The sequence below is a fragment of the Anticarsia gemmatalis genome, chromosome 28 (assembly GCF_050436995.1).
Source record: "Anticarsia gemmatalis isolate Benzon Research Colony breed Stoneville strain chromosome 28, ilAntGemm2 primary, whole genome shotgun sequence".
In the NCBI taxonomy this organism is placed as follows: Eukaryota; Metazoa; Arthropoda; class Insecta; order Lepidoptera; family Erebidae; genus Anticarsia; species Anticarsia gemmatalis.
The window spans coordinates 1,121,569-1,145,482 of record NC_134772.1 but is presented as its reverse complement, the minus strand read 5'-3'; the positions used below and the strand labels follow the sequence as shown (position 1 = coordinate 1,145,482).

The 23,914-nt window shown below is 36.8% G+C and overlaps 1 protein-coding gene across 1 annotated transcript in view; it reads right to left on the bottom strand.

Annotated features, from left to right (window-relative positions):
* Positions 1-23,914, bottom strand: part of LOC142984772 (putative multidrug resistance-associated protein lethal(2)03659) — a 58,161-nt gene that overhangs the window by 22,623 nt on the left and 11,624 nt on the right. The window contains exons 2-8 of the mRNA XM_076132566.1: positions 5,467-5,634; positions 5,077-5,139; positions 4,647-4,723; positions 2,644-2,746; positions 1,853-1,957; positions 1,151-1,253; positions 515-746 (exon numbers count right to left, since the gene is read on the bottom strand). Of these exons, the coding sequence (XP_075988681.1) occupies positions 515-746; positions 1,151-1,253; positions 1,853-1,957; positions 2,644-2,746; positions 4,647-4,723; positions 5,077-5,139; positions 5,467-5,546 (763 nt within the window). The 5' untranslated portion in view covers positions 5,547-5,634. The remainder of the gene's footprint in view (positions 1-514; positions 747-1,150; positions 1,254-1,852; positions 1,958-2,643; positions 2,747-4,646; positions 4,724-5,076; positions 5,140-5,466; positions 5,635-23,914) is intronic.

Genomic DNA, 23,914 nt, shown 5'->3' with positions numbered 1-23,914 from the left:
AAAAGAGCAATTATAATCATGGCCCAGACCACCATCGTTGACGAACTTTCACGTTTGATGGCATGTTTAATGTAGAGTGGTTAGAACGCTTTCCTCGCGCAGGCTCGCGCAGTCGCGAGCATGTTCGAACATCCGCGAGCCGTAAAGAAAATGCTCGAGACCGCGCGAGGATTATTCCGCTCTGTCTGCGCTGGGCCTTCCGTGACCTTCCACTAGATGGCAATAGTACACGTAGTAATTCCGCGTCATCCCGCTAGATTTCACTAGCAGTTCATGAAGTACTACTTACTTACTCCGTTGGCTCAACGACCCAAAATGTGTCTTGGCCTCCGACACGAGAGAACGCCACTTTGCCCGATCTTTGGCCACTTCTTGCCAATCCCCGGCTTGAAGCTCCTCAGATCTGCCTCCACTACATCCTTCCAGCGGTATCTTGGGCGCCCGACAGACAGTTCATGAAGTAGTTTCATATTATTCCGCAAGATGTCACAAGTTGCTATGGCCAATAACTCACCCTGCAGCGGTATGAACATGAGCAGGAAGGCAACTCCGACCAGCGTGGCGACTCCTATCTGCCGGTACATGAGGTACACGATGAGCGTGCTCTCTATGGGCGTGCGCACGAGGTCCATCATGAACAGGCTCGCCATGTCGAAGCGTTGCGCGTCCGTCGTGAGCAGGTTCACCACGTGGCCGGCTAGACCTTCCGAGGCTTTGCCGCCGGCTGTTAAATCTAGGCGGAGTAGCTGCAAGTGGAAATATAGACTAGATTTTAGTACAGTAGCAGGTGAAAATTTTGGAAGAAGTACTTTTATTAGTTTTTTGTGTTTGGGATAAGACATATTTAATAAGAATTAGTCGATTTTAGAAGGTAAATCAGCAATTCTATAGCTTAGGTATAAATATTCGAAAATATCTCTGGGTTCATGCTATTTGCTATATCTCCAAATTACGGATATAAAAATGGGAACTTAGGTTAAAGACAAGACGAAAATATTTGAAGTCTTTAAGCTGACTCGTATACTAGCTTCACAGAAAGGTCGCTAAAAACATAAATAAAAAGCAATATAAGTAATAAACATAAAATCTCACATTGTTAATGTAAAGGCTATATGATCCTTATATCAATAGAATTAAAGTTGATATTTACCTTCCTGTATATAAGTGACCCGCACGAGACTCGAACCTTCATAGCCATGTCTAGTAACCACAGCAACATGGGATGCACTAGACCCGCGCTTATTGCCATAAAACTGGAATAAAAAAAGTCTCATGTCATAAATTAGACTATGGCTACAATATTATTAAAACTGGCCAGCTGAAAAAGATTGGTGGATTTACATTTGCACCACGGCTATCTCTTGCGGGGACATGGCAAGTAACTGTGTAAAAAGTATACAAGAAAAATAAAGACAAAAACAATATGGGAGCTTTTTAAGTGATTGTGACCCTTTTTTATTGCTCCATGCATTTTTCTTGAGTCCTCTACCCTCTGTAACTATTGCCTCACTCTCAAAATCTGATGGGCCACCAGTACTTCTGACGACAGCTCCAAGACCGACGGGACTATGTGGTTTTACGAGGTTTTATAAACCGACTTCTGCTCTAAATTACAACTTTTTGACCCAACCAATTCAATAATATTGCAAATGTAACTCCAACAAAATAACTCAGCAACGGCTTTTAAATCTGACTCGGGATTTGAACCTAAGACCTAGCAACAAAAGTATAAACAGTTTAACACGATGCAAAAAAGTGCGACCCTGATAAAAACCTTCCAACAAATTTTAAATCCAGCCCGGGATTCGAACCCTAGACGTCGCGACAAAGGCAGTCAGTTTACAACACTTACCTAACGACCCCAACAGCGTATAAATAAGCTTCGTTCGCCTTCACCCCCCCGTGAGCAGGGGAGAAGTAGTGTATTAAACCTTCCAGGCACATTGGTATTGATAACCTGGAATAAATACAAAAATTTAAATAATATTGAAGGCATAGAATAAACTATGACTAATAAATTTTCGCGTTGCATGTTTAATGTATAATAGAATCTGCCTGGTACTACGGCGAGTGCAATCTGCGCCAAAACGTTAAGCATTTTAAAGTGAAATGCGTGGTCGCGCATTTTTTTTTAATACAACTCCCGCACTAAGAATTGCTCTTGTGTTGCGGGGACTTTTACAAACATATAAACAACGGACACAAAGTACAACTAGACCCGAAACAATTATTTGTGGATCGCACAAACTGTTCCGTGTGGGAATCGAACTCACGTCCTCCCGACGTAATGGTAACAGCGTGGTGACATTAACCATTGCGCAACGGAGGCAGTCAGGAGATTTTGCCTGGTGGTGGGCTCAACTGACACGACCAGTGAGAGGTCAGGCGCAGGACCGACGGCTTTACGTGCTCTCCGAGGCACGGAGGTCTAACACCTCTACTCTTACAACTCTAACGGCTTACAAACATTTTTAATTTTTATGATAAAGTGCTACTAAATCAAGATTACCATTAAAAAATAAGGCTTTATATATTTACGAATGTGTGTTACGTGTTACGAAAGTGTGTGAAATTGCATATATTTTTCAGCAGCTTAAATTTACATGGCAGCCAAGTCTACAGTATTCAAAAATATAGTCTTACCTAATACCCGCATCGATGATGGCATATAAAAAGTTCCCTATAATAAATTTAAGGCCATAAACTTGTATTATCGCTAGCAGTAGCGAGGGCTTCTTGCCTTTATCTGAAACAAATACAAAATATATGTGTTAAAACACATTTAGAACAAATAAGTATTATTGGACAACTCACACACGGTCATTTGATTCCAAACTAAGCAGAGCTTTTACAATGGTAACCAAATAACTAATGACGGATGAGGATGATGATGATGGATGTCACCATCCATCATCATCATCCATGATGGATTGTGACGATGAATATGGTTGGTGATGATGGATGATGATGATGATGATGGGTGATGAAGATGGATGATGATGATGATGGATGATGATGATGGATGATGACGATGATGGATGAGGATGATGGATGATGATGATGATGAGGATGGGTGATGATGATGGATGAGGATGATGGATGAGGATGATGGATGATGATGATGGATGATGATGATGATGAATGATGGTGATGATGATGAATAATGATGCTGAATGATTTTACTTTAGTCTTACACTTTAGCTATTACTTTTGATGAAGAAACTGACCGTAAGTCACGAATCTTTCATGGCTATATTAAGCAAGCGATGCCAGGGCAATAAAGTATTAGGTCGGGGAAGAAGTCTTTTCGCATTATAGTATGTATGAACTTGTAATAAAATCTCTTTGGCTTCAAGAATCACAAATGAGTACACGGTTCATTAGGTTTCTTTCAGTGAGCTCGTGAGGTACCCAAATATCGAGCTTTTTTGTGTAGAGAAAAGATTTTATTACAAGTTCATACATACTATAATGCGAAAAGACTTTTTTCCCCTACCTAATATGTAGCAAACTTAAGTCACGAAACTTTCATGTCTATATTAAGCAAGCGATGGCAGGGTAACAAAGCATGACTGTTTCGAGCTCACAACAAACACAGTCAAGGACAGAGGGGCGCGGAAGGTCACCAAGTAATTCAACCCACCCAGAAATGAAAGGTAAACAAAATAATTAAGTGAAATGGAATGGAAAGACATGGCTTTTGAAGACAAAAATAAAATAATTTGATGAAATTGGGTGCAAAAATTGTTTAAGCCCGAGGAAGGATGTAAGATAGTTACACTAAGCGTTTTTTTAAATGGAATAATTTGATGAAATTTGGTACACAGTTCTGGCGTTACGCGACGTATGTTCCGTCAGATATGAATCTTCCCTTAGAAGTCACTTGACGATTGTTGAACATGCTTACCTCTGAATTTATTTCATTCATGAGAAGGACAATATTCTATCTAACATCACACTAAGACGTACGATTAGAATTTATTGTTATAACACATAGTATTTTCTAAAGACAAAATAATTCAAAATTGCTCCTAAACACACACTTTGCACTGTTTCCCAGTACTTAATTAACGAAAAGTGAAGGAATACACAGTATTTTACTTTAAGCTTGCATGTATAGTACGTCGACCATTCGAGGACGACCTCGGTTAATTCTGAGAATGTAAACTGTTAGTTGCTAACGACCATTTGCTATGTTCTATCAAAGGTTACATATAGCTTGCTATCTTAAAAAAAAAAAAATAGTTTGTCGAAATGATCTGCCACATAAGTTCAAACGGGGGCTATTGCACTCATTTAGTAGGCGCAGAAGTGTCTTTTTGGGGGTAGTAGTCCGGAAGCAAGTGATAAATAGGAAAAGAGTTATGAGACACAGAAAAAAAAACTGTCGAATTAAAAACCTGCTCCTTTTTTTGAAGTATATACAAAATTGCTATAACTGTTATTTTAAGGGAGCCCTGGATTTTGTTTTTTGTAAAGGGGGTTGTGGTGGTAGTCTAAAAGACGTTTGGAAGTTATGATATGACTTTTTTAAGACTAAAATCAGCCAGCTTTTGAACAGTAAAACACTGTGAAATATATTATTTTTTATATTATAATAATCGACGATAAGTTATTATTATTTCGCTAAGGAAACTCACACTCACCTCGCTTTTCTAATTGTTTTTTCCATTTGACACCTAGTTGATCACCACGTGGAGCGGCCCTGTGACCCGGAGTACACCTGCAAATATTTATTAAAAATGTAGAAAAATACAGATAAACATACATTATGACCATGGCCTATGTGGGTAGGCCAAAGAACGACACTTGCTACAAACCTTATAAACTAGTTGAGCTTCATTCACATTCATACATCTTGTCATACACGAAAAATAAAAGATATCGAGTAATATTGAATAAAAAACGAATAACTTAAAAATACCTATTTAAAAAAAACTAATCTGAGTCCGAATAGCATTCTTTAGAAAAATCTATACGCCAAACTTTTCCTAGCACCAAAACTCATTTCTTAAGTTGACATTTTAAGACCTTCTGTTAAGTGTCACACATACAAACATACATAATAATACTAACCTATACACGTCGGATATGCTGAGTTGACCTTTCCTACCCTTAACGAATATCGATCTTGTGTACCTGAAAGAAAAAAGCACAATATTTTAATAGAAATAATTTTCAATACCTCCCAAACGATTGGTAAGGGATAGGCCTTGAGTCCACCACGCTGGCCAAGTGCGGTGGAAGCCAACATATATTATGACTTAAATGGATGAGTGCTTCCACATAGCAGTTATATTACGTTATACAACATTGTGTAACATGATAACAAAACAATTTTAATAAAATTTTAGAACAAATTTTATAAATCAGTTTCTAACGTTTTATAACTGCTGTGTGGGAGCACCTGATAAATAATTTGATTTTGGTTCTGATTTATTTATTTTATATAGATTAAATACTTACCAAAAACATAGCTTAGAGAAGACATTAGCCGTTTCCCTCGGGTTCTGCTTTCTCTCAATATCGAAGTAACCTGGATCCATCTTGTGTTAGCTTGAACAATTGTGACTGTATATCTCTTGTCTCGCTCTAATTAAGTACGTTAGACTAAGTAAGCACCATTGTTTGGATCTGGAACAAAAGAAAGAGAACTTAGCTTGGGAATGACAACAAAGAATGAAAGTGAAGGAATGAGTAATAATGAGTATTAATATGATAGATGCGAAAATCTGTTTGTTGCGCTTGTTACGGATAAACTGCTGAACCGTTATTAGTGAAATTGATAAAATTGTAGGTCACTTTATCTTAACAAGCTCTTAAATTTTTTTTATAGATATTCATTATCGTGAAAGAAGTCTTTTTTTGGTTTATTTTATAGGTTTCTTCGTTCAGGTTAAAATATTCTCAACAGTAGCCTGTAGATTGGAACCGGTATAGGGCCATAGGCTCCCCACCGATTACATAGGACTAACATTGTTTATAGTTAAATGTGTGTATTTTTTACATATTCGGGTAAAACAGGTGTGATATTATGTAAAACAGTTCCTACATTGTTTGTCCTGAGCATCAAACTCAAGACCTTCTAAGCAGTAGTACACTCCCACCGCAGACGACAAAATAAAGTAATAATCATAAAAGAAAATATCAATATCGTTCCTCCACGAGCCGTGTTATAAAAGGTCAAAGTTTAGCAATATAAATAGGTCAATCTAGGTCAAATGACACACGCAATGGAGTTATTACTGAGTTTATTTTACGCGAACGGCAAAGTTATATTTTGGCAACATGAGTTGGCGACGAGAGTAGATTGGAAGAAAAATTAGAAAAAGCCGAAATAAGTAATTTATGTTACATTTCCGAGTGCTAATTATCATAAACCAAAGAATTACGAAAATAATACAGATTGTAAATATTTTTTGTTTATTATATTTTGAACGGACTCCAATAAGGATGAGGTTTTCAATTTGGTTGCTGTTTTTGAGTTACCTACGGTAGCGATCAGTGATTTAATGTAAACTTTAGCACGAATATTCTTTTGATGGGTAACCGCTAATAACTCCGCTATAATAATAACAATACTAGCTAAGTGTCTCTATGTTTCATTAATTTCATTTAAAATTTTTTGTTAGTTATGATAGGCTATCTTTACATTATAAGTCCCCAAGGAGGAGACCCTTGCCCAGCTGTGAGATAGTAACGGATTAAGAAACTGTACATGCTGTGACGGCATGTGCAACGGCTTAAAACCAAACACTGTGACCAAAATAAAAAAGTTATATTTTTACCAAAAATCCTGGCTTAATTTAACACACTTTTTCAAAAGAAAATAGGCGTTGTAAAAGAACAATACTCAGTTTGGACGTTACATACAGTTGAACAGTCTGGCAGCGTGTATAAATACAGACCTTGAATTTTGTTACCGTATTGACAACATAGAGATAACAATGGCACCGCCCTTCATGGGAAATTCTTGTGTTAAATGGGCTGATTAAATTTACTGTATTTTGGAGCATAAAATTGAGTAGTAAAGTAAGTCCCTTAGTGTTTCGAAAGGCTCGTTTAATTGTCATTCCGATACCTATGACTGTAGTTATCAGTAGTCAGAAGCTTGACACTCTGACAACCAGTCTTAACGAGGGGTATCGTCTTGTAACATAGCAAGGCAGTTGTTCCATGTAAATAATTGGTATTCAGCAACATAGTTGGAAGAAAGGCTTATATATGACTGGTTGGAGCTTGCCAGCAGTGGGCAATTTAGCAAGAAAGGGGGAGGTCATTGCTCAGCAGTAGGCTACAACAGGCTTCGAAAAATAATACTGCAAGCAGTCCAATCAATAGGGACGATCACTTTGTTCTTTTAGTCCATCTAGTTAGTAGTTAGATTGTGAAAAATTATTACACACGTATTTGTCATTTTTGTGCATAATCAAATGATTACCACGATACGTTGAAAATCACGTGACGTCACGTTAGAGTACAAAATGTACAACACCGTGACGTCATTAGCTCCCATTCCATAACTTTAATGCTTTTTAAGTACGTCACTTTACCGGATTTTAATGAAAAAAATACGTGTCTTATACAATTTTTTAAATTATTTGACTGGTGGACTAATAATAATTTATGTTCTGTTACCTTGGAAACATCCCTATTCTATCCAATAGCCACACAAATCCCATGATATCCTGTCATCCAAACTTTCATCAACACGAACACAACTAAATCTAATCAATACTCATTGCGTAAATGAAACCCGGCCCTTAGACCTTGGGTAAAAGGTCACTACTGGCCATAGACATTGATTTTCGACCAAGCCTATGGGGAAATTATTATTGTCTGCCTTTTTATTAACACTCCTAACTGCCGCGACTTCGTCCGCGTGGATTTTAGTTTTATTGTTTTCACATTATTTTTTATTGCTGATGTTATTCACCTCTTCCACTCTCTTTGGGAGGGAATTTCTGAAATTTGTGTTCCTAGTGCTCCCCTACTCTCTCCGAGGTACATGACAAATTTCAGCTTCTTGCGTTCAGTGGTTTCGACTGCGCGTTGTCTGTCAGTCAGTCACTCACTCAGTCACAGAAGAGTTTTGCACATACCTACTTTAAAACAGCCTGTGTGGTGCTGTCAGTATCGTAACCGAACACTGAACATGATGTCTCGGGTTCAATTTCCGGGTCGAGCAAAGTATGATTAGTATTTTCTAATTTATGTTAAAATATTTCTTAGCAGTAGCCCAGAGTTTGGTAACGTGCCTGGTGTATAACAAGCGCACCCCCTATTACATGGGACTAACATTGTTAATGGCAAAACGTGGCTGTATTTCACACACCTCTGTCTACACCTTCTGGTACAAACGGCGTGATAATATTAGGTCGGGGAAAAAGTATTTTCGCATTATAGTATGTATGAACTTGTAATCAAATCTCTTTGGCTTCAAGAATCACAAATGAGTACACGGTTCATTAGATTTCTTTCAGTGAGCTACCCAAATATCGAGCTTATTTGTGTAGAGAAAAGATTTTATTACAAGTTCATACATACTATAATACGAAAAGACTTTTTCCCCGACCTAATATGTATGTATGAAGTTATCAGAAACATTTTGCGTTTCAATGACCCACATAAGTATCCATCGTAACTTGGTCTCTTAGTTCAAAGAACTCTCTTTATGACAGGGATCATGTTAATTTAGTCACTTGTATAGTAATTATTAGTTTAAAATACTCGGTTTAATTGCTGATAGTAGATCGCCTTGTAGGGTATTTGAATATTGGAGTAAATTGCTGAAATTAATATTTACAAGTTACTTCATTTTGATTACCGGAAATTTTATTTATCGTATGGTTAGTGGTCAACCTAGTGTCAAAGTTGTTCAAATCCCTTCATCATCATCAGTATTTCCTTACAACTATGTTGAAGTCCGCTTCCAGTCTCACCGGATGCAGCTGAATACCAGTATTTTACATGGAGCGACTGCCTATCGGACCTCCACAACCCAGTTGGGTTATAACACGATACTAAGTAAGACTGGTTGTCAGACTTTCAAGTTTCTGACTACTGTTAACGACTGTCAAAGATCTTTGAAAATGACAACCCAAAATTAAACGTGCCTTCCGAAACACGGAGGAACTCGATATGTATAATATGGTCACCCATCCACAAATTAGTTTAAAAGTTTATCGCAGACAGCCAAACGACTTACATAATAAATGATTACATGTGATATAGTGATTAATTAATCAATTGTATGTTTATATAATTAACTTATTACACACATATCAATCATAGTAACGGCTTGTTGTTTTATCAAAACAATGTAAAATAAGTGATTGTGTTTTAATTAATTAATATAAATAATTGTGAGTACTTTATTGCTATCTATTAGGTCGGGGAAAAATTCTTTTCGCATTATAGCATGTATTAACTTGTAATAAAATCTCTTTGGCTTCAAGTATCACAAATGAGTACACGGTTCATTAGGTTTCTTTCAGTGAGCTCGTGAGGTACCCAAATATCGAGCTTTTTTGTGTAGAGAAAAGATTTTATTACAAGTTCATACATACTATAATGCGAAAAGACTTTTCCCCGACCAAATATGTTTGTATAAAAGTCCACACGACACAAGAGCAATTGAGAAAGAGTTAATACTTCTGCGACGGTATTGAGCGTGTTATTTCCGAATGGTTTGGGGTTCAATTCCCGAACTAGGCCGTACAATCGTCCTTGACTTGTCTCAACTAGTTACGAACTACATAACCTCTTGCCTTCATAGCAATCAGTCTTAAACTAAACCATTGATAATATAATTTAACGACTGTCGCATATATTTCAAGGGAAAATGGACCTTATTTTAAGCACTATAAGACTGAAGTGGGCTTAGTATACAATTTGTTAGTTATACTATTATTAAACTTAAATTATTTAGTGTTAAAAGGTTACGGGCGTTTGAAATGTGAAAGGTAATTGGAAATAATTATAGATTGTGATTATTTGTAATTACATTTATTATTAATCGTGGTTCCCGCTGCGTCTGTCTGTCTGTCTGTTTGTCATGTCCGAGATTAACTGAAAAACTAATGAACGAGAATTTATTTGGTTTTGATTACTGGAGCGAATCATGGTTTCACTACATAGTATAAAGCAAAGTCATAAGTCATAAGTCACGTGTCTGTTTATATGTCTGTATGATATATCCACATCCACACTAATATTATAAATTCGAAAGTAACTCTGTCTGTCTGTCTGTCTGTCTGTCTGTCTGTCTGTCTGTCTGTCTGTCTGTCTGTCTGCTACTCAATCACGCCTAAACTACTGAACCAATTTGCATGAAATTTGGTATGGAGATATTTTGATACCCGAGAATGGACATAGGCTACTTTTTACCCCGTGAAAATGACGTATTTCCCGGGAAAATTCAAGTGAAGTCAAGAAATCGCGAATAATCAATATTTTAATGACATTGAAATAACAAAAATCCGTTGTCATGGCAACTGTTTTAATGGCGGATATGCCTTAGCGCGACTTCGTTATATTAAGAGATATAAATAATTTTGAGAATATTTTTCGTGAAAAAAAGCATATTTTGTTGGAAAGGAATAATTAAGCTTTGTATTAGTAAAAAAAATCGTGAAATAATTCAGTAGTTTTAGAGAAAACCCCACAAACGTATCATACAAAGTTTTAATTAACTTAAATGCAACATTCTTTAACGAGCTGTGTTAAACAACTTTCTTCCAAACTACCTTCACACAAGAACTATTGAAAAACTTTGATGAAATTTGGTAGACAGATCCTACTAATATTATAAAACCAGACACAAAACAATTATTTGTGGATCGCACAAATAATCTATGTATACTTATATTATAAAGCTAAAAATTAAGGGTCCGATTTGAAAAAAATATTTTAATGTTAGATAGCCCGTTTATCGAGGATGGCTATAGGTTATATATCATCAAGCTACGACCAATAGGAGCAGAGTACCAGTAAAAAATTTTACAAAAACGGGGAAAATTATGACCCATTCTCTCTTATGTGACGCAAGCGAAGTTGCGCAGGTCAGCTAGTATATATATACAGGGTGTAACAGACAGGCTACCGAAAACGAAAAAAAAATGATTCTAGACACGATTCTGGTGCTTATGGCGCTGAAAATTTTCATCGCTTTTTTCTTGATTTTTCCGAACTTTTATGCGTTTTTTTTTAATTTTTTTGGTATTATTTCGATAATACTACACAATGCAACATGAATATGAAAAAAAAACCGCCATATTACTGTTTTTCACAAAAAACAGCAATGGATTAAAACAACGTATAAATTCGCTATCAGCTGTCGCGGCCAACGACACCGCGCCGGCGGCGGCCGGCCGCGACGGTCGACGTCACGCCGCGTACCTACGCGCGTCACACAGACACGATTACACACACAGCCGTCAGCCTCACACTCACTAGTATGCAGCGTTACTGAGTATTTGTTCTATGTTAAAAATGAAAATGACATACCTAATTATCCCGCTCTCCGATAAAAAATACATTCATAAGATTTAAAATGTGTGATATCTTATTATTACACGTACAAATACATACAGAACGACAAAAAAATCCTATTGATATTCTTTAGCGCTATAAAAATCTCTAATAAACAATTTAACATGTATTGTCGCTTTGTTCCATTTGTTCTTGCAAAATCCTATTCGATATTTACACGCTCATTCATACTTCATACAAGCGCGGTGCGACTTGAAAAGTAGATGGCCGTAGTGACGCGTGACGCCGCGACCGCGCGTTGATGTTACACAGATGGGATACGGCAAAATGGATGCTAAGTAATTCTCCGGGGATTATGAATTATGATAAGTTAGTTTCTCTGATAAGAATATTAATGGATATTGATTGTTATCATTGTTATGTACCTACATTTTTATGGTTTAATTAAATAAACGTTTCGTGTTTATTTTATTTACTTTGATCTGATTTTATGTTATAAATATCAAAGTATTTGAAACTTACATCAGTAATGTTTGTAATGTTATTTGGTATTTGAATAAAACTACAATGCAACGAGTAACAACTGTGACAAGTAAAAATAGTAATGCCACATCAATATTCGCTCGTCACCAAATCGGCGGCGCGCGTGCGGACGGCGCGGAGGGAGCGGGTGGCGCGGGCGAGGGGCGGCGCGAGTGAGCGGAGAGGCGCCCGCGCCGGCGGCTCTCTTTGATAGTTCGAGCAATTCGCTCGCGGAAGACGGAAGCTCTTCACCGGTGTCGTTCGTTATGTCCTATTTGTCGTGTCGTGTGTGAACTGTTGTTTATTATTACTTGTAATTGTTCCGGTTTTGAGTTGTTAGTGTTTTTATTGTTATTATTTTTGTTGTTATTGTTTTCGAAGTGCAGTTGTGTTCGTAAATAGGAAGAAATGTTGATGTGTTATGTATGGTGAACCACGTGGAAGTGCACGGCGTGATCTGCACCTGTATGTCCGGATCCAAAGGTACTCAAACTCTCGCCATACACCAAGTAATTGCGTGTTGATAGACATTGATAACAATTTGTTTTAGCACTTTCTTATTATTGGTTACATTTTGCTATTATTGTTTGATTTCACGTAAGCCAAGTAGGTACCTACCTACTTACAATTTTACTATGAGCTATTGTAACATACGGGCCTACTTACGATACCATAAACGATACATAAGATTGTTGTATAATGATAGCGTTGCATACTAGTGAGCGCATAGACGTGGTGGTACGCGTACGTACCTACGACGCGTCGCGACATGTCGTCGCTTAGCGCGCCGCCGCCGCCAGAAATCTCGTAGGCATGTGCGGAGATTCATCGCGTTGTTCACTATACATTGAAAGCTCAAAAATGACTAACTCGAGAACCAATAATTTCCGAGAAATATCGTTGGAGTAAATTTCGCGCATATAGTGTCACAAACTTACCAGTAAAGTTTTCGGTTAGCTGTCATTTACACCCTGTATTAAAACGACACAACGAATTTTGATGGAGTTTTTTTAATAGATAGAGTGATTCAAGAGGAAGGTTTATATGTATAACAAGATGCTTAATAATCCATACTAATATTATAAATGCGAAAGTAACTCTGTCTGTCTGTCTGTCTGTCTGTCTGTCTGTCTGTCTGCTACTCAATCACGCCTAAACTACTTAACCAATTTGCATGAAATTTGGTATGGACATATTTTGATACCCGAGAAAGGACATAGGCTACTTTTTACCCCGGGAAAATCACGCATTTCCCGGGGAAATTCAGGTGGCGAACGAAGTCGCGAATATTCAATATTATAATGACACTGAATTAACAAAATTCCGTTGTCATGGCAACTGTTTAAATGGCGGATATGCCTTAGCGCGATTTCGTTATATTAAGAGATATAAATAATTTTGAGAATATTTTTCGTGAAAAAAAAGCATATTTTATATCATCACGCTACGACCAATAGGAGTAGAGTAACAGTAAAAAGTGTTACAAAAACGTGGAAAATTCTGACCCATTATCTTTTATGTGACGCAAGCGAAGTTGCGCGGGTCAGCTTGTTTAATATATTATAGGAACACTGATAATTTTAGGATCACTAATACTAAATCGTAAATAAACACATTTTTGTAACTTACATTGTAAACGCTGGCTGAACTCTATCACCGGATTCACTGTTATATCTTTAGCTATAAGTTGCCGGCTGAAAATATCGAATTTGACTTCCAAATCGTTCTTAAATCATGCAAATATCAAAAGACATGACCGTTTATATCAGTATCTTGAAATATAAATCTCCATTCATTATACAAATACAGATTTACATGAATAACCTTGAATATTTACATAACGACATTCGTAGAAGTCAATAACATCGCTAAATTTGATAATGTGAAATAATTAGAATCTATACTAATATTATAAAGCTGAAGAGTTTGTTTGTTTTTTTGTTTGAACGCGCTAATCTCAGGAACTACTGGGCCGATTTGAAAAATTCTTTCAGTGTTAGATAGCCCATTTATCGAGGAAGGCTATAGGCTATATAACATCACGCTACGGTCATTAGGAGCGGAGTAGCAACGAAAAATGTTACAAAAACGGGGAAAATGTTGAACCATTCTCTTAGGTGACGCAAGCGAAGTTGCGCGGGTCAGCTAGTATAATATATTGTTGAACAGTAACACACATACTTTTTTCGTATAGTATGGTTAGTGGTCAACCTAGTGTCAAAGTTGTTCAGGCCGCTCGGAGACCTTTGACGTGGCTTAACGACTGTTATCTTAATTGACAACAACCGGGACCGACTATTTAGACGGGCTAGTTGTTGTTAGTATGTTATATTTCCCGCCAGATAGTAATTATTGCAAGTGGCATGAAACTAATGATTTGTATGAAGTTTATCGCTAAAGAAAAAAAAAATTAATTTCTTTACTGAAATAGGTCTGTTTAATTTTTTTCTTCCAAATCAGTTCAGCCGTGGAAAATTGTTAATAAACAATGTTTTTAATTTTGCGTGAAGAATGAAAACTATTCGATTTCAATTTAAACTTGCTAGTGTTTGTATGAAATACACTCACTACTAATATTATAAATGCGAAAGTTTGTGAGAATGTATGTATGTATGGATGTTTGTTACTCTTTTATGGGAATACTACTGAACCGATTATGATGAAGTTTGGTACATAGTAGGTAGATAAGGTAGCTGAAAACCCAGAATAACACATAGTCTACTTTTTACAGTAGAAGTTTCGGTTGAAGTCGCGGGCGGCCTCTAGTTAACAATAATAGTAGTTACTACGTAAAGATTGAAGAGCCTATTGCCATATACCAGACACGTTACCAAACTTCTACTATTAAGAACAAAGAATGTCTGACTCGGGAACCGAACTCGAGACCTCGAGATCAGCAGTCGACACCTTAGAATAGTCGATTAGAACCCAAGACCCCACACTAAGCATTCTAGACGTGCAAACACGCGGAAACAAATTCTTCGAACCCGGTACTTTCCGTATAACCAATACGATTCCGAGAATGGCGGTCGCCGAACTATAGTTAATTAACACGCGACACAAGGTCATACTATAAATAAATATAATTTGAACACATTGATTTGCATGAAATTATCATGACTGTTAAATGAGGCTTGTGCCCGGTTTCTGACGTACATTTAGCGGTAATTTATCTTTTCAATAGTGGTTTTTTATGTGAGTTTAAACGCTATTGAATAGATAAACTACCGCTAAATGAAAACCAGGGGTAAACCAGGGGTTAGTCTTGTCAAACAGTATCGTGTTTTAATCCGGGTAACTGATGCCGGATTGTGGAGGTCCGATAGACAGTCGCTCCATATAAAATACTGGTATTCAGCTGCATCCGGTGAGACTGGAAGCCGACTCCAACATAGTTGGAAGAAAGACTTCGCTTATAATGTATAACACGACGGATATAAACTTGCCTCTACGGCATTCGTGAGGTTCGGATTCGATTCCCAAGGGGGAAAATGTCCTGTGAATCTTTTCTAATTTATATAATGATATTTCCCGGTATATGGCAATAGGCTAACCTCCTATTACATGGGACCGACATTGTAAATGGCGAAACGTGGATGTAATTCATACATCTCTGCCTTAGTAACACTAACTGGTATAAGTGATGTTATGTTTGTATGTATGTATGTATGTATGTATATATGTATGTATGTGTGTATGTATGTATGCTATTAAGTGTTTAATTATATTGGACAATGGACTTTGATCAGTCAAACTCAGTCTAACGTTCATAACAGGAACTATACATAGATTACTAGATATATAATAGGTATGTATATGTAATAGGAAACTGGACTTTGCTCAAGTAAGTGGTATTTTCTAAAGGAAAAAACATCGGAATAAATCGTTTTATTGCTCTTAACACACATTATCTATACTAATATTATAAAGCTGAAGAGTTTGTTTGTTTGAACGCGCTAATCTCAGGAACTATCGGTCCGATTTGAAAAATTGTTTCAGGGTTAGATAGCCCATTTATCGAGGAAGGTTATAGGCTATATATCATCACGCTACGATCAATAGGAGGAGAGTACCAGTAAAAAATGTTACGAAAACGGGTAAAATGTTGACTCATTCTCTCTTATGTGACGCAAGCGAAGTTGCGCGGGTCAGGTAGTATTTAATAAGCACTATACTAGCTTTAGCCTGCGACCTCGTCCGCGTAAAAAGATCCCGTAGTGAAAAGTATTCTGCAGGCTTTCACAAAGCAAAACTATGTGAGACTGGATGGATTTTGTAACTCTTTCACGCAAAAACTACTGAACGGATTGGAAAAAATAATAAAAATAAGTATTCAGAAGCTTGAAAGTCTGACAATCAGTATTACCAAGGGATATTGTGGACCTCCACAACCTAGGTTACCCAGGTAACTGGGTTGTGGAGGTCAGATAGGCAGTCACTTTATGTAAAATACTGGTATTCAGCTGCATCTGGTGAGACTGGAAGCCGACTCCAACATAGTTGGAAGAAATGCTAGGCTCATTGATTGATTTATTATAGAGGATGCTTTTATACCAAGAAATTCTTGCACACGGCAGTAGTGACTAAAAGAACTATAATCGCAAATCATAGTAGGTATATTTAAGAGTGATTCTCTTATCTATACAGTAGGTGTACAAGGCCAAAATATCGATTTTAGAATCACATATTAATTTGTTATCAGTCCATTGTCATGTTTATCATATTGTTTTATATACTAGTGTAATACCGCGACATTTTCTATGTACTTTACAAGATTTTTTACTTAGTCATGCTTAATGAACAATAGTAAAATGATTTCATCTTCTCAAAATGTAGTAAAATTGATCATCAGTCTACCCTTTCTTTATAAGATTTTTTAACTTAGTCAACAATAATAAAATGATTTCATCTTAATGAACTATTCAATCATCTTCTATGTTGGAGTCGGCTTCCAGTCTCACCGGATGCAGCTGAATACCAGTATTTTACAAGGAGCGACTGTCTATCTGACCTCCACAACCAACCTGGGTGATAACACGATATCTTTCGGTAAGACTGGTTGTCAGACTTTCAAGCTTCTGACTACTGTTAACGACTGTCAAAGATCTTTGAAAATGACGCTGTAACCGTAGCGCCGCTCGTGATGGGTTAAAATCCTACCCGGGACAAATATTTGTGTGATGAGCACGAGTATCTGTTCTGAACCTGGTTGTTAATTTATCTATATAAGTATGCAAACCTATATAAGTATGTTTATCAGCTATTTGGTCATCGTACAAGCTCTGCTTAGTTTGGAATCAAATGACCGTGTGTGAGTTGTCCAATGATATATTTCTTACGTTATATTAATCAAAAAACGCCGCTTGTTACGATCCCTACAAGATTTTTTTACTTCATTCATGTTACTATATAATATCAATATTTTATCAATGAAATACTGTGAGATCATTGTTCACGAACTATCAAAGTGATAAGGTTATCAGACACAATCAATATACTGCTTTAAACAGGCTATTTCCGACAATATACAAGTTAAGATTAATATTATCTTGATAACATCTTTGAGAATTTGATGACTCCCAGGTGTTGTGGTCGCGTGATTTCTAAATAAAATGTCTTATGTCATTTCCTGACATTTAATTTATCACCATATGTCATCGATTTCGATCAAGAAAATTGTAAAGCCGCCTCTAGGCCTGCATTTAGGTTGCACAAAAAAAAATAAACGACTACTTGTTTTAAGTAAACTGTCAAAAATCTTGTGCATTGCCCAGTTTAGCACCTTAATCTATACTAATATTATAAAGCTGAAGTGTTTGTTTGTTTGAACGCGCTAATCTCAGGAACTCCTAGTCCGATTTGAAAAATTGTTTCAGTGCTAGATATTTGTCGAAGGAGACCAATAGGAGCAGAGTAACAGTAAATAATGTAACAAAACTGGGAAAAATTTCACCCATTCTCTCTAACGTGACGCAAGCGAAGTTACGCGAGTCCGCTAGTGCATTGAAAACGTAAAAAAAACGCTTATATAGCTTGCATCGTCTCGCCCGTAATCTCACAGTCAAATTTCATCGAATCGCAATACAAACACCAGCTGCACAGACAGACAGACAGATGTTATGATACTTTGTACTCAATACAATAGTTCACAACATCCTGTATAGCAAGCAAAGACATGTGCAGTGTTGACAATAAACAGTTGTACTGATTCTTTACACAGTTTTGGTGTCTGTATTACTGAAATACAGTGACTTTTAGAAATGATGAGTGTATTAGAAATAATTACCACTTATTCTAACGGTGAAGGAAAACATCGTGTAGTCCATTGAAATGTTACAATTTGAGGGCCGAATATTGTATTTCTTAGAGGATACAATTTTATTTTTGGAACATGTAGGGGGGTTCAATAGAAGCTTAACTTGAAGTTTGTGGGGTCGCCACCCTTGTTCCCCGGCCGCCATCTTGGAAAAGGGGGTGGAAACACCTTTTTCGCTCTATCTCGGAAACTATGCGTCTTATAACAAAATTGTAAAAGCATAATTTGTAGCAAATTATTTTGCATACAAATATGTTTAAGATTAAAAATAGAAGATCTTTGCCCAGCAGCGGGACAGTAATAAGTATTTTCTTCATTTATTTAATTGTAAGTATTCATGTGAATGAAGGAAGAAAAGTTTTTAAAGATTGTAACAAATAGTGTTCTTTGCCTACCCCTATAAAAAAGGCGTGATTTTATTAATGTCATCAGAACAAACAAATTTTTCCAAAACAATTTCCCAAGTTAAATCTCAATACAAATAAATAAAAAACCCAGTAGGTACTCAAATGATTAAATTCAGCTAACAACTACTAATTAAACGTTTACAGCTGGTTTTGATAACGTTATCACAAAACAAATAGTGAGCCTCTGACATACTTTGCTTTCGCAATATTGCATTATACCAAGTTAAGTTGCGTCACAAAGGTCTGTTATGAGATGGGTGAGCGTTTCTTTATTTTTCTGTTTGTTGATAGATTGAATGCCTATCGCACAGTTAGTTACGTGAGGTCACGAGTTTGATTCTTGGGTCGGCCAAAATGCTATTAGTCGTTTCTAATTTAGCATTCATAACTTACAAACTTTCGCATTTATACTCTACTAATATTATAAAGATGAAGAATTTGTTTGTTTGTTTGAACGCGCTAATCTCAAGAACTACTGGTTCGATTTGAAAAATTATTTCAGTGCTAGATAGCCCATTTATCGTTGAAGGCTATAGGCTATACATCACGCTACAACCAATAGGAGCAGAGCACCAGTGAAAAATGTTACAAAAACGGGAAAAATCATGGCTCTCTTATGTGACGCAAGCGAAATTGCACGGGTCAGCTAGTAAATACATAATCTGTGTAAATATCAACTTTCTAACTATCACGGTTCACGAGATACAGCTTGGTGTGTCCCGTTTTTCCCTACGTATACAGAATCCTAAACAGTAAACACATCTATCTAATCAGCCCGTATCCACCCACTGTTGAGTACAGGCCTCCCCCTCAGCACGCCACTTTATACGGTCCTCCGCTTGTTTCATCCATTTCAGCCCTACACATTTAACAATGTCGTCCGACCATCTAGTTATACCTAAATACATACAATTTCATAATAATTACTTAAGAGAAGATGGACCGACGACCTGGTAAGGGTTGCCGGAGTCCGATGGATGAGGGCGGCCCAGGACCGGTCCTATTGGCGCTCGATGGGGGAGGCCTTTGTCCAGCAGTGGACGATTCCCGGCTGAGATGATGATGATGTTGATGATGACTCAAGAGAAGGTTACTGTATTACATGAAAGTAAATAGTAAATGCAATAACACATGATATCTGAATACAAATATTTAGTCACCACTTAAACGCTTCTATATTCAAGTAATGTTTCAGAATTGTGTTGATAAGAGTTTTACGGTTACCAAAAATGCTGAAAATATAGAGAATTCCATAAAATGTAGGTCACAATTTGCTGTCTTAATATAACAACGTACATATAATGTTTTGCAAAAATCGACTCTCCCGGTCAACATTCCCACTGCTGGGTAAAAGTCTCATCCAGGAATGAGGAATTGGTTTGGCTTTTAGTCCACCACGCTGGCCAAGGACGGTTTAGAAACTTTGCATTCTTTAAAAAACTGTTTCTAAAAATCTTGAGTATGAAAGGTTTTATCACAACACAATACGATACACGATGTTTTCCTTTACCGTTAGAAACTTAGAACAAGTGATAATAATAATCACTTGTTCTTAGTTTCTAAGATATAATTGTTATATCTACACACATAGCTTGGAAAAGTCATTGGCGTGTTGCCTTGGGTTCAAACCCGCGACCACTTGCATGGGTCTAAACCTTTCGACTATTACTACCACCCTGCTACTACTCTGTCTCTGTTTTTCATTTGTCCTAACTTGTTACTAAACGTGGTATCTCTAGTAATTAATAATTATTTGCACAAGTGATAATTTCAAGTATATTTGAAGGTATTATAAAACGAACATCTTTGTTTACTTATCAAAGAAACCATGTTTTTGATGACAATATGATTGTAAAACAAAATGTTCCGAATTGCGTAAAAAGTCGGTCCTGACTTTTAAACTCTCGCGTTGCATGTTTAATGTATAATACAATACGGGAATTAACGCGAACACGCATTTTACCTTTAAATGCTTAACGTTTCGGCGCAAGTTGCACTCGCCGTCGAAATTATTTCTAAGATGTTTGGCGTGGGTGCTGTGCGCCAAAAATAAACATATTAGGTCGGGGAAAAAGTCTTTTCGCATTATAGTATGTATGAACTTGTAATAAAATCTTTTCTCTACACAAAAAAGCTCGATATTTGGGTACCTCACGAGCTCACTTAAAGAAACCTAATGAACCGTGTACTCATTTGTGATTCCTGAAGCCAAAGAGATTTTATTACGAGTTCATACATACTATAATGCGAAAAGACTTTTGACGACCATATACCGATAATATTTTCTTTCTTTCCTTCTTTCTCTCTTTCTATACCGAAAAAAACAACTTTAACACAAAATACGCTCAGAAATCATTAACTAATATTTTATTTTTACTTCTAAACCACAAGAACATGACATTCTTACTGTGGTCAGTTCGTTTAACCATTAAAGCGTTGTGGTTAGTTTATAATACACAATGAATTGCTGAAAAAGCCCCTAGTTATGACATCATAGCTAATATAACACAATAAGCACCATATAACTATGTTTCTTTTATTATATCGTATAGTTTATTTATTACTAGCTTTTACCCGCGACTTCGTCCGCTACCGCGTCCGCGTCCGCGGATTTTGTAATTTTCCGGGGTTAAAAGTAGCCTATGTCCTCTCTCGGGTATCAAAATATCTCCATACTAAATTTCATGCAAATTGGTTCAGTAGTTTAGGCGTGATTAAGTAACAGGCAGACAGATAGACAGAGTTACTTTCGCATTTATAATATTAGTATGGACTAAAAGCCGCCCGCGACTTCGTCCGCGTGGAAACCTTTCCCGTGTAAATCCCGATCCCTCGGGAACTCCGGGATAAAAAGTAGCCTATGTGTTATTCTGGGTATTCAGCTACCTACATACCAAATTTCAACGCAATTGGTTCAGTAGTATTTGCGTGAAAGAGTAACAAACATCCATACATACTCACAAACGCATTTATAATATTAGTAGGATTTGATGACTGGCTATTTTTTGTGATAAGCAATTTCAAGTGCATCACGTAAAATATCTAATGTAGAAAAACTAGATAAAGACTTTTGCACCCGACGTAATGACGTGTAAAAAGTACGTCTACGTCACTTCATAGTATAAAGCAAAGTCGTTTCCCGCGTCTGTCTCTATGTCTGTATGTATGTATGCTTAAATCTTTAAAACTACGTAACGGATTTTGATGCAGTTTTTTATAGTTCCGTAACCAAAGGGTAAAACGGAACCCTTACTAAGCCCCCGCCGTCTATCCGTCCGTCTGTTATCAGGCTTCATTTCACAAGTCGTAGTAACAACTAGGAAGCTGAAATTTTCACAAATTATGTATTTCCGTTGCCATTATAACAACAAAAAATAAAAAATGTAAAGGGGGTCCCCAGGCAAAAAACGGGTTTTTTTTTTCGTATTTTTTGCTCAATATTATTTTTTTATTAATGCCGATGCAGCGATGCTATAGTATCTTTCGTGCGCGATTCCGACTCGCACTTGGCCGGTTTTTAAATAGATACAAGAACGATGTTCAAGAGGAAGGTTTATTTGTAAAAGTTCTAAAGATATTATTGTAAAACAACTGTTTTAACCGGGGCCGGCGTCTAGTTAATAAATATAATCATAATAACACGAATAATCGTAATTAATCATGCATCTCACTCATGTTTATCACTAAGATACAAGATCACTAGTTAATCCTTATCTGTGTATGACCTGTCAGTGTCAGTTCAAAGTTCAATGAACTGTAGACACGTTTAGTAATAATATTGATGCTAATCACTACATAGTATAAACTGTATAAAGCAATGTCTGCCCCTATGTCTGTATGTATGTATGCTTAGATCTTTAAAACTGCGCAGCGGATATTGATGCGGTTTTAATAGATAGGGTAATTCAAGAGGAAGGTTTCTGTGTTAAAGTTGTAAAGGTTTTTTTGTAAAACAATTTTTTAAACCGGGAGAAGCCGGAGCGCGCTAGCCTATAATAATATCTATGTGTCTGTTTGGCGGCCTCCGTGGCGCAGTGTTCAAGGTGGTCGTCACGCGACTAACATTGTCTCAACAGGTCGTGGCATCGATTCCCTCAAGGAAAAATATAAAGTTTGTCAACACAGATTTTAGCTCACACTCTAATCACTTTAACCACTTTATCTATTACACATTCGACCCAGGGTTTTAATATGTTTTCATATCTTTTCAAGCTGTAAATAAAATAAAATCTGCAAATATTAGTCAGTTTTTAACCTTTGTTCTATTCTAACCAGATTCACGGCTCCGCTAAGAATACATAATTATATCAGTTCAAAGTTCAACGAACTCTAAACACGTTTTGGTATTAATATATTGTAATACATACTTCTATCGCGTGATGTGATAAAAAATAACCTTGGCTAACACCATCACTTGGTCTATAAAACAGGTATAATTATCTATACTACTTAATTTATTTCTCTAGTCGCTGCCCCTGTGGGAAGAAGGCGTGATTTTATGTAAGTACTAGCTGACCCGCGCAACTTCGCGTCACATAAGAGAGAATGGGTCTAGTTTTCCCCGTTTTTGTAACATTTTATATATAGCCTTCCTCGATAAATGGGCTATGTAACAGTGAAAGAATTTTTCAAAGCGGACCAGTAGTTCCTGAGATTAGCGCGTTCAAACAAACAAACAAACAAACAAACAAACAATCAATCAAACAAACAAACTCTTCAGCTTTATAATATTAGTATAGATGTATGTAACAGCCTAGCCTTCCAACTATGTTGGAGTCGGCTTCCAGTTTCACCGGATGCAGCTGAGTACAGTATTTTACATAGAGCAACTGTCTATCGGACCTCCACAACACAGTTACCTGGGTTATAACACGATACCCTTCGATAAGACTGACAAGCAGACTTTCAAGCTTCTGACTACTGTAAAAAACGGTCCAAGATCTTTGAAAATGAGAGCTGGGGCCCACAATTTAACGTGCCTGCCGAAACACGGAGAAACTCGATATGTATAAAATTGTCAACCATCCACAGAAAAACCTCGGCAACCGTGGCTTAAACTGAGAGATCGATCCGCGCGGCTGTTGTTAACTAATAACTTTGGTACATGTATATTTTATACCCTGGATTAACACATGGATAAATCTTCATTTAATTTTTTATTTAATTTGTGATTCTT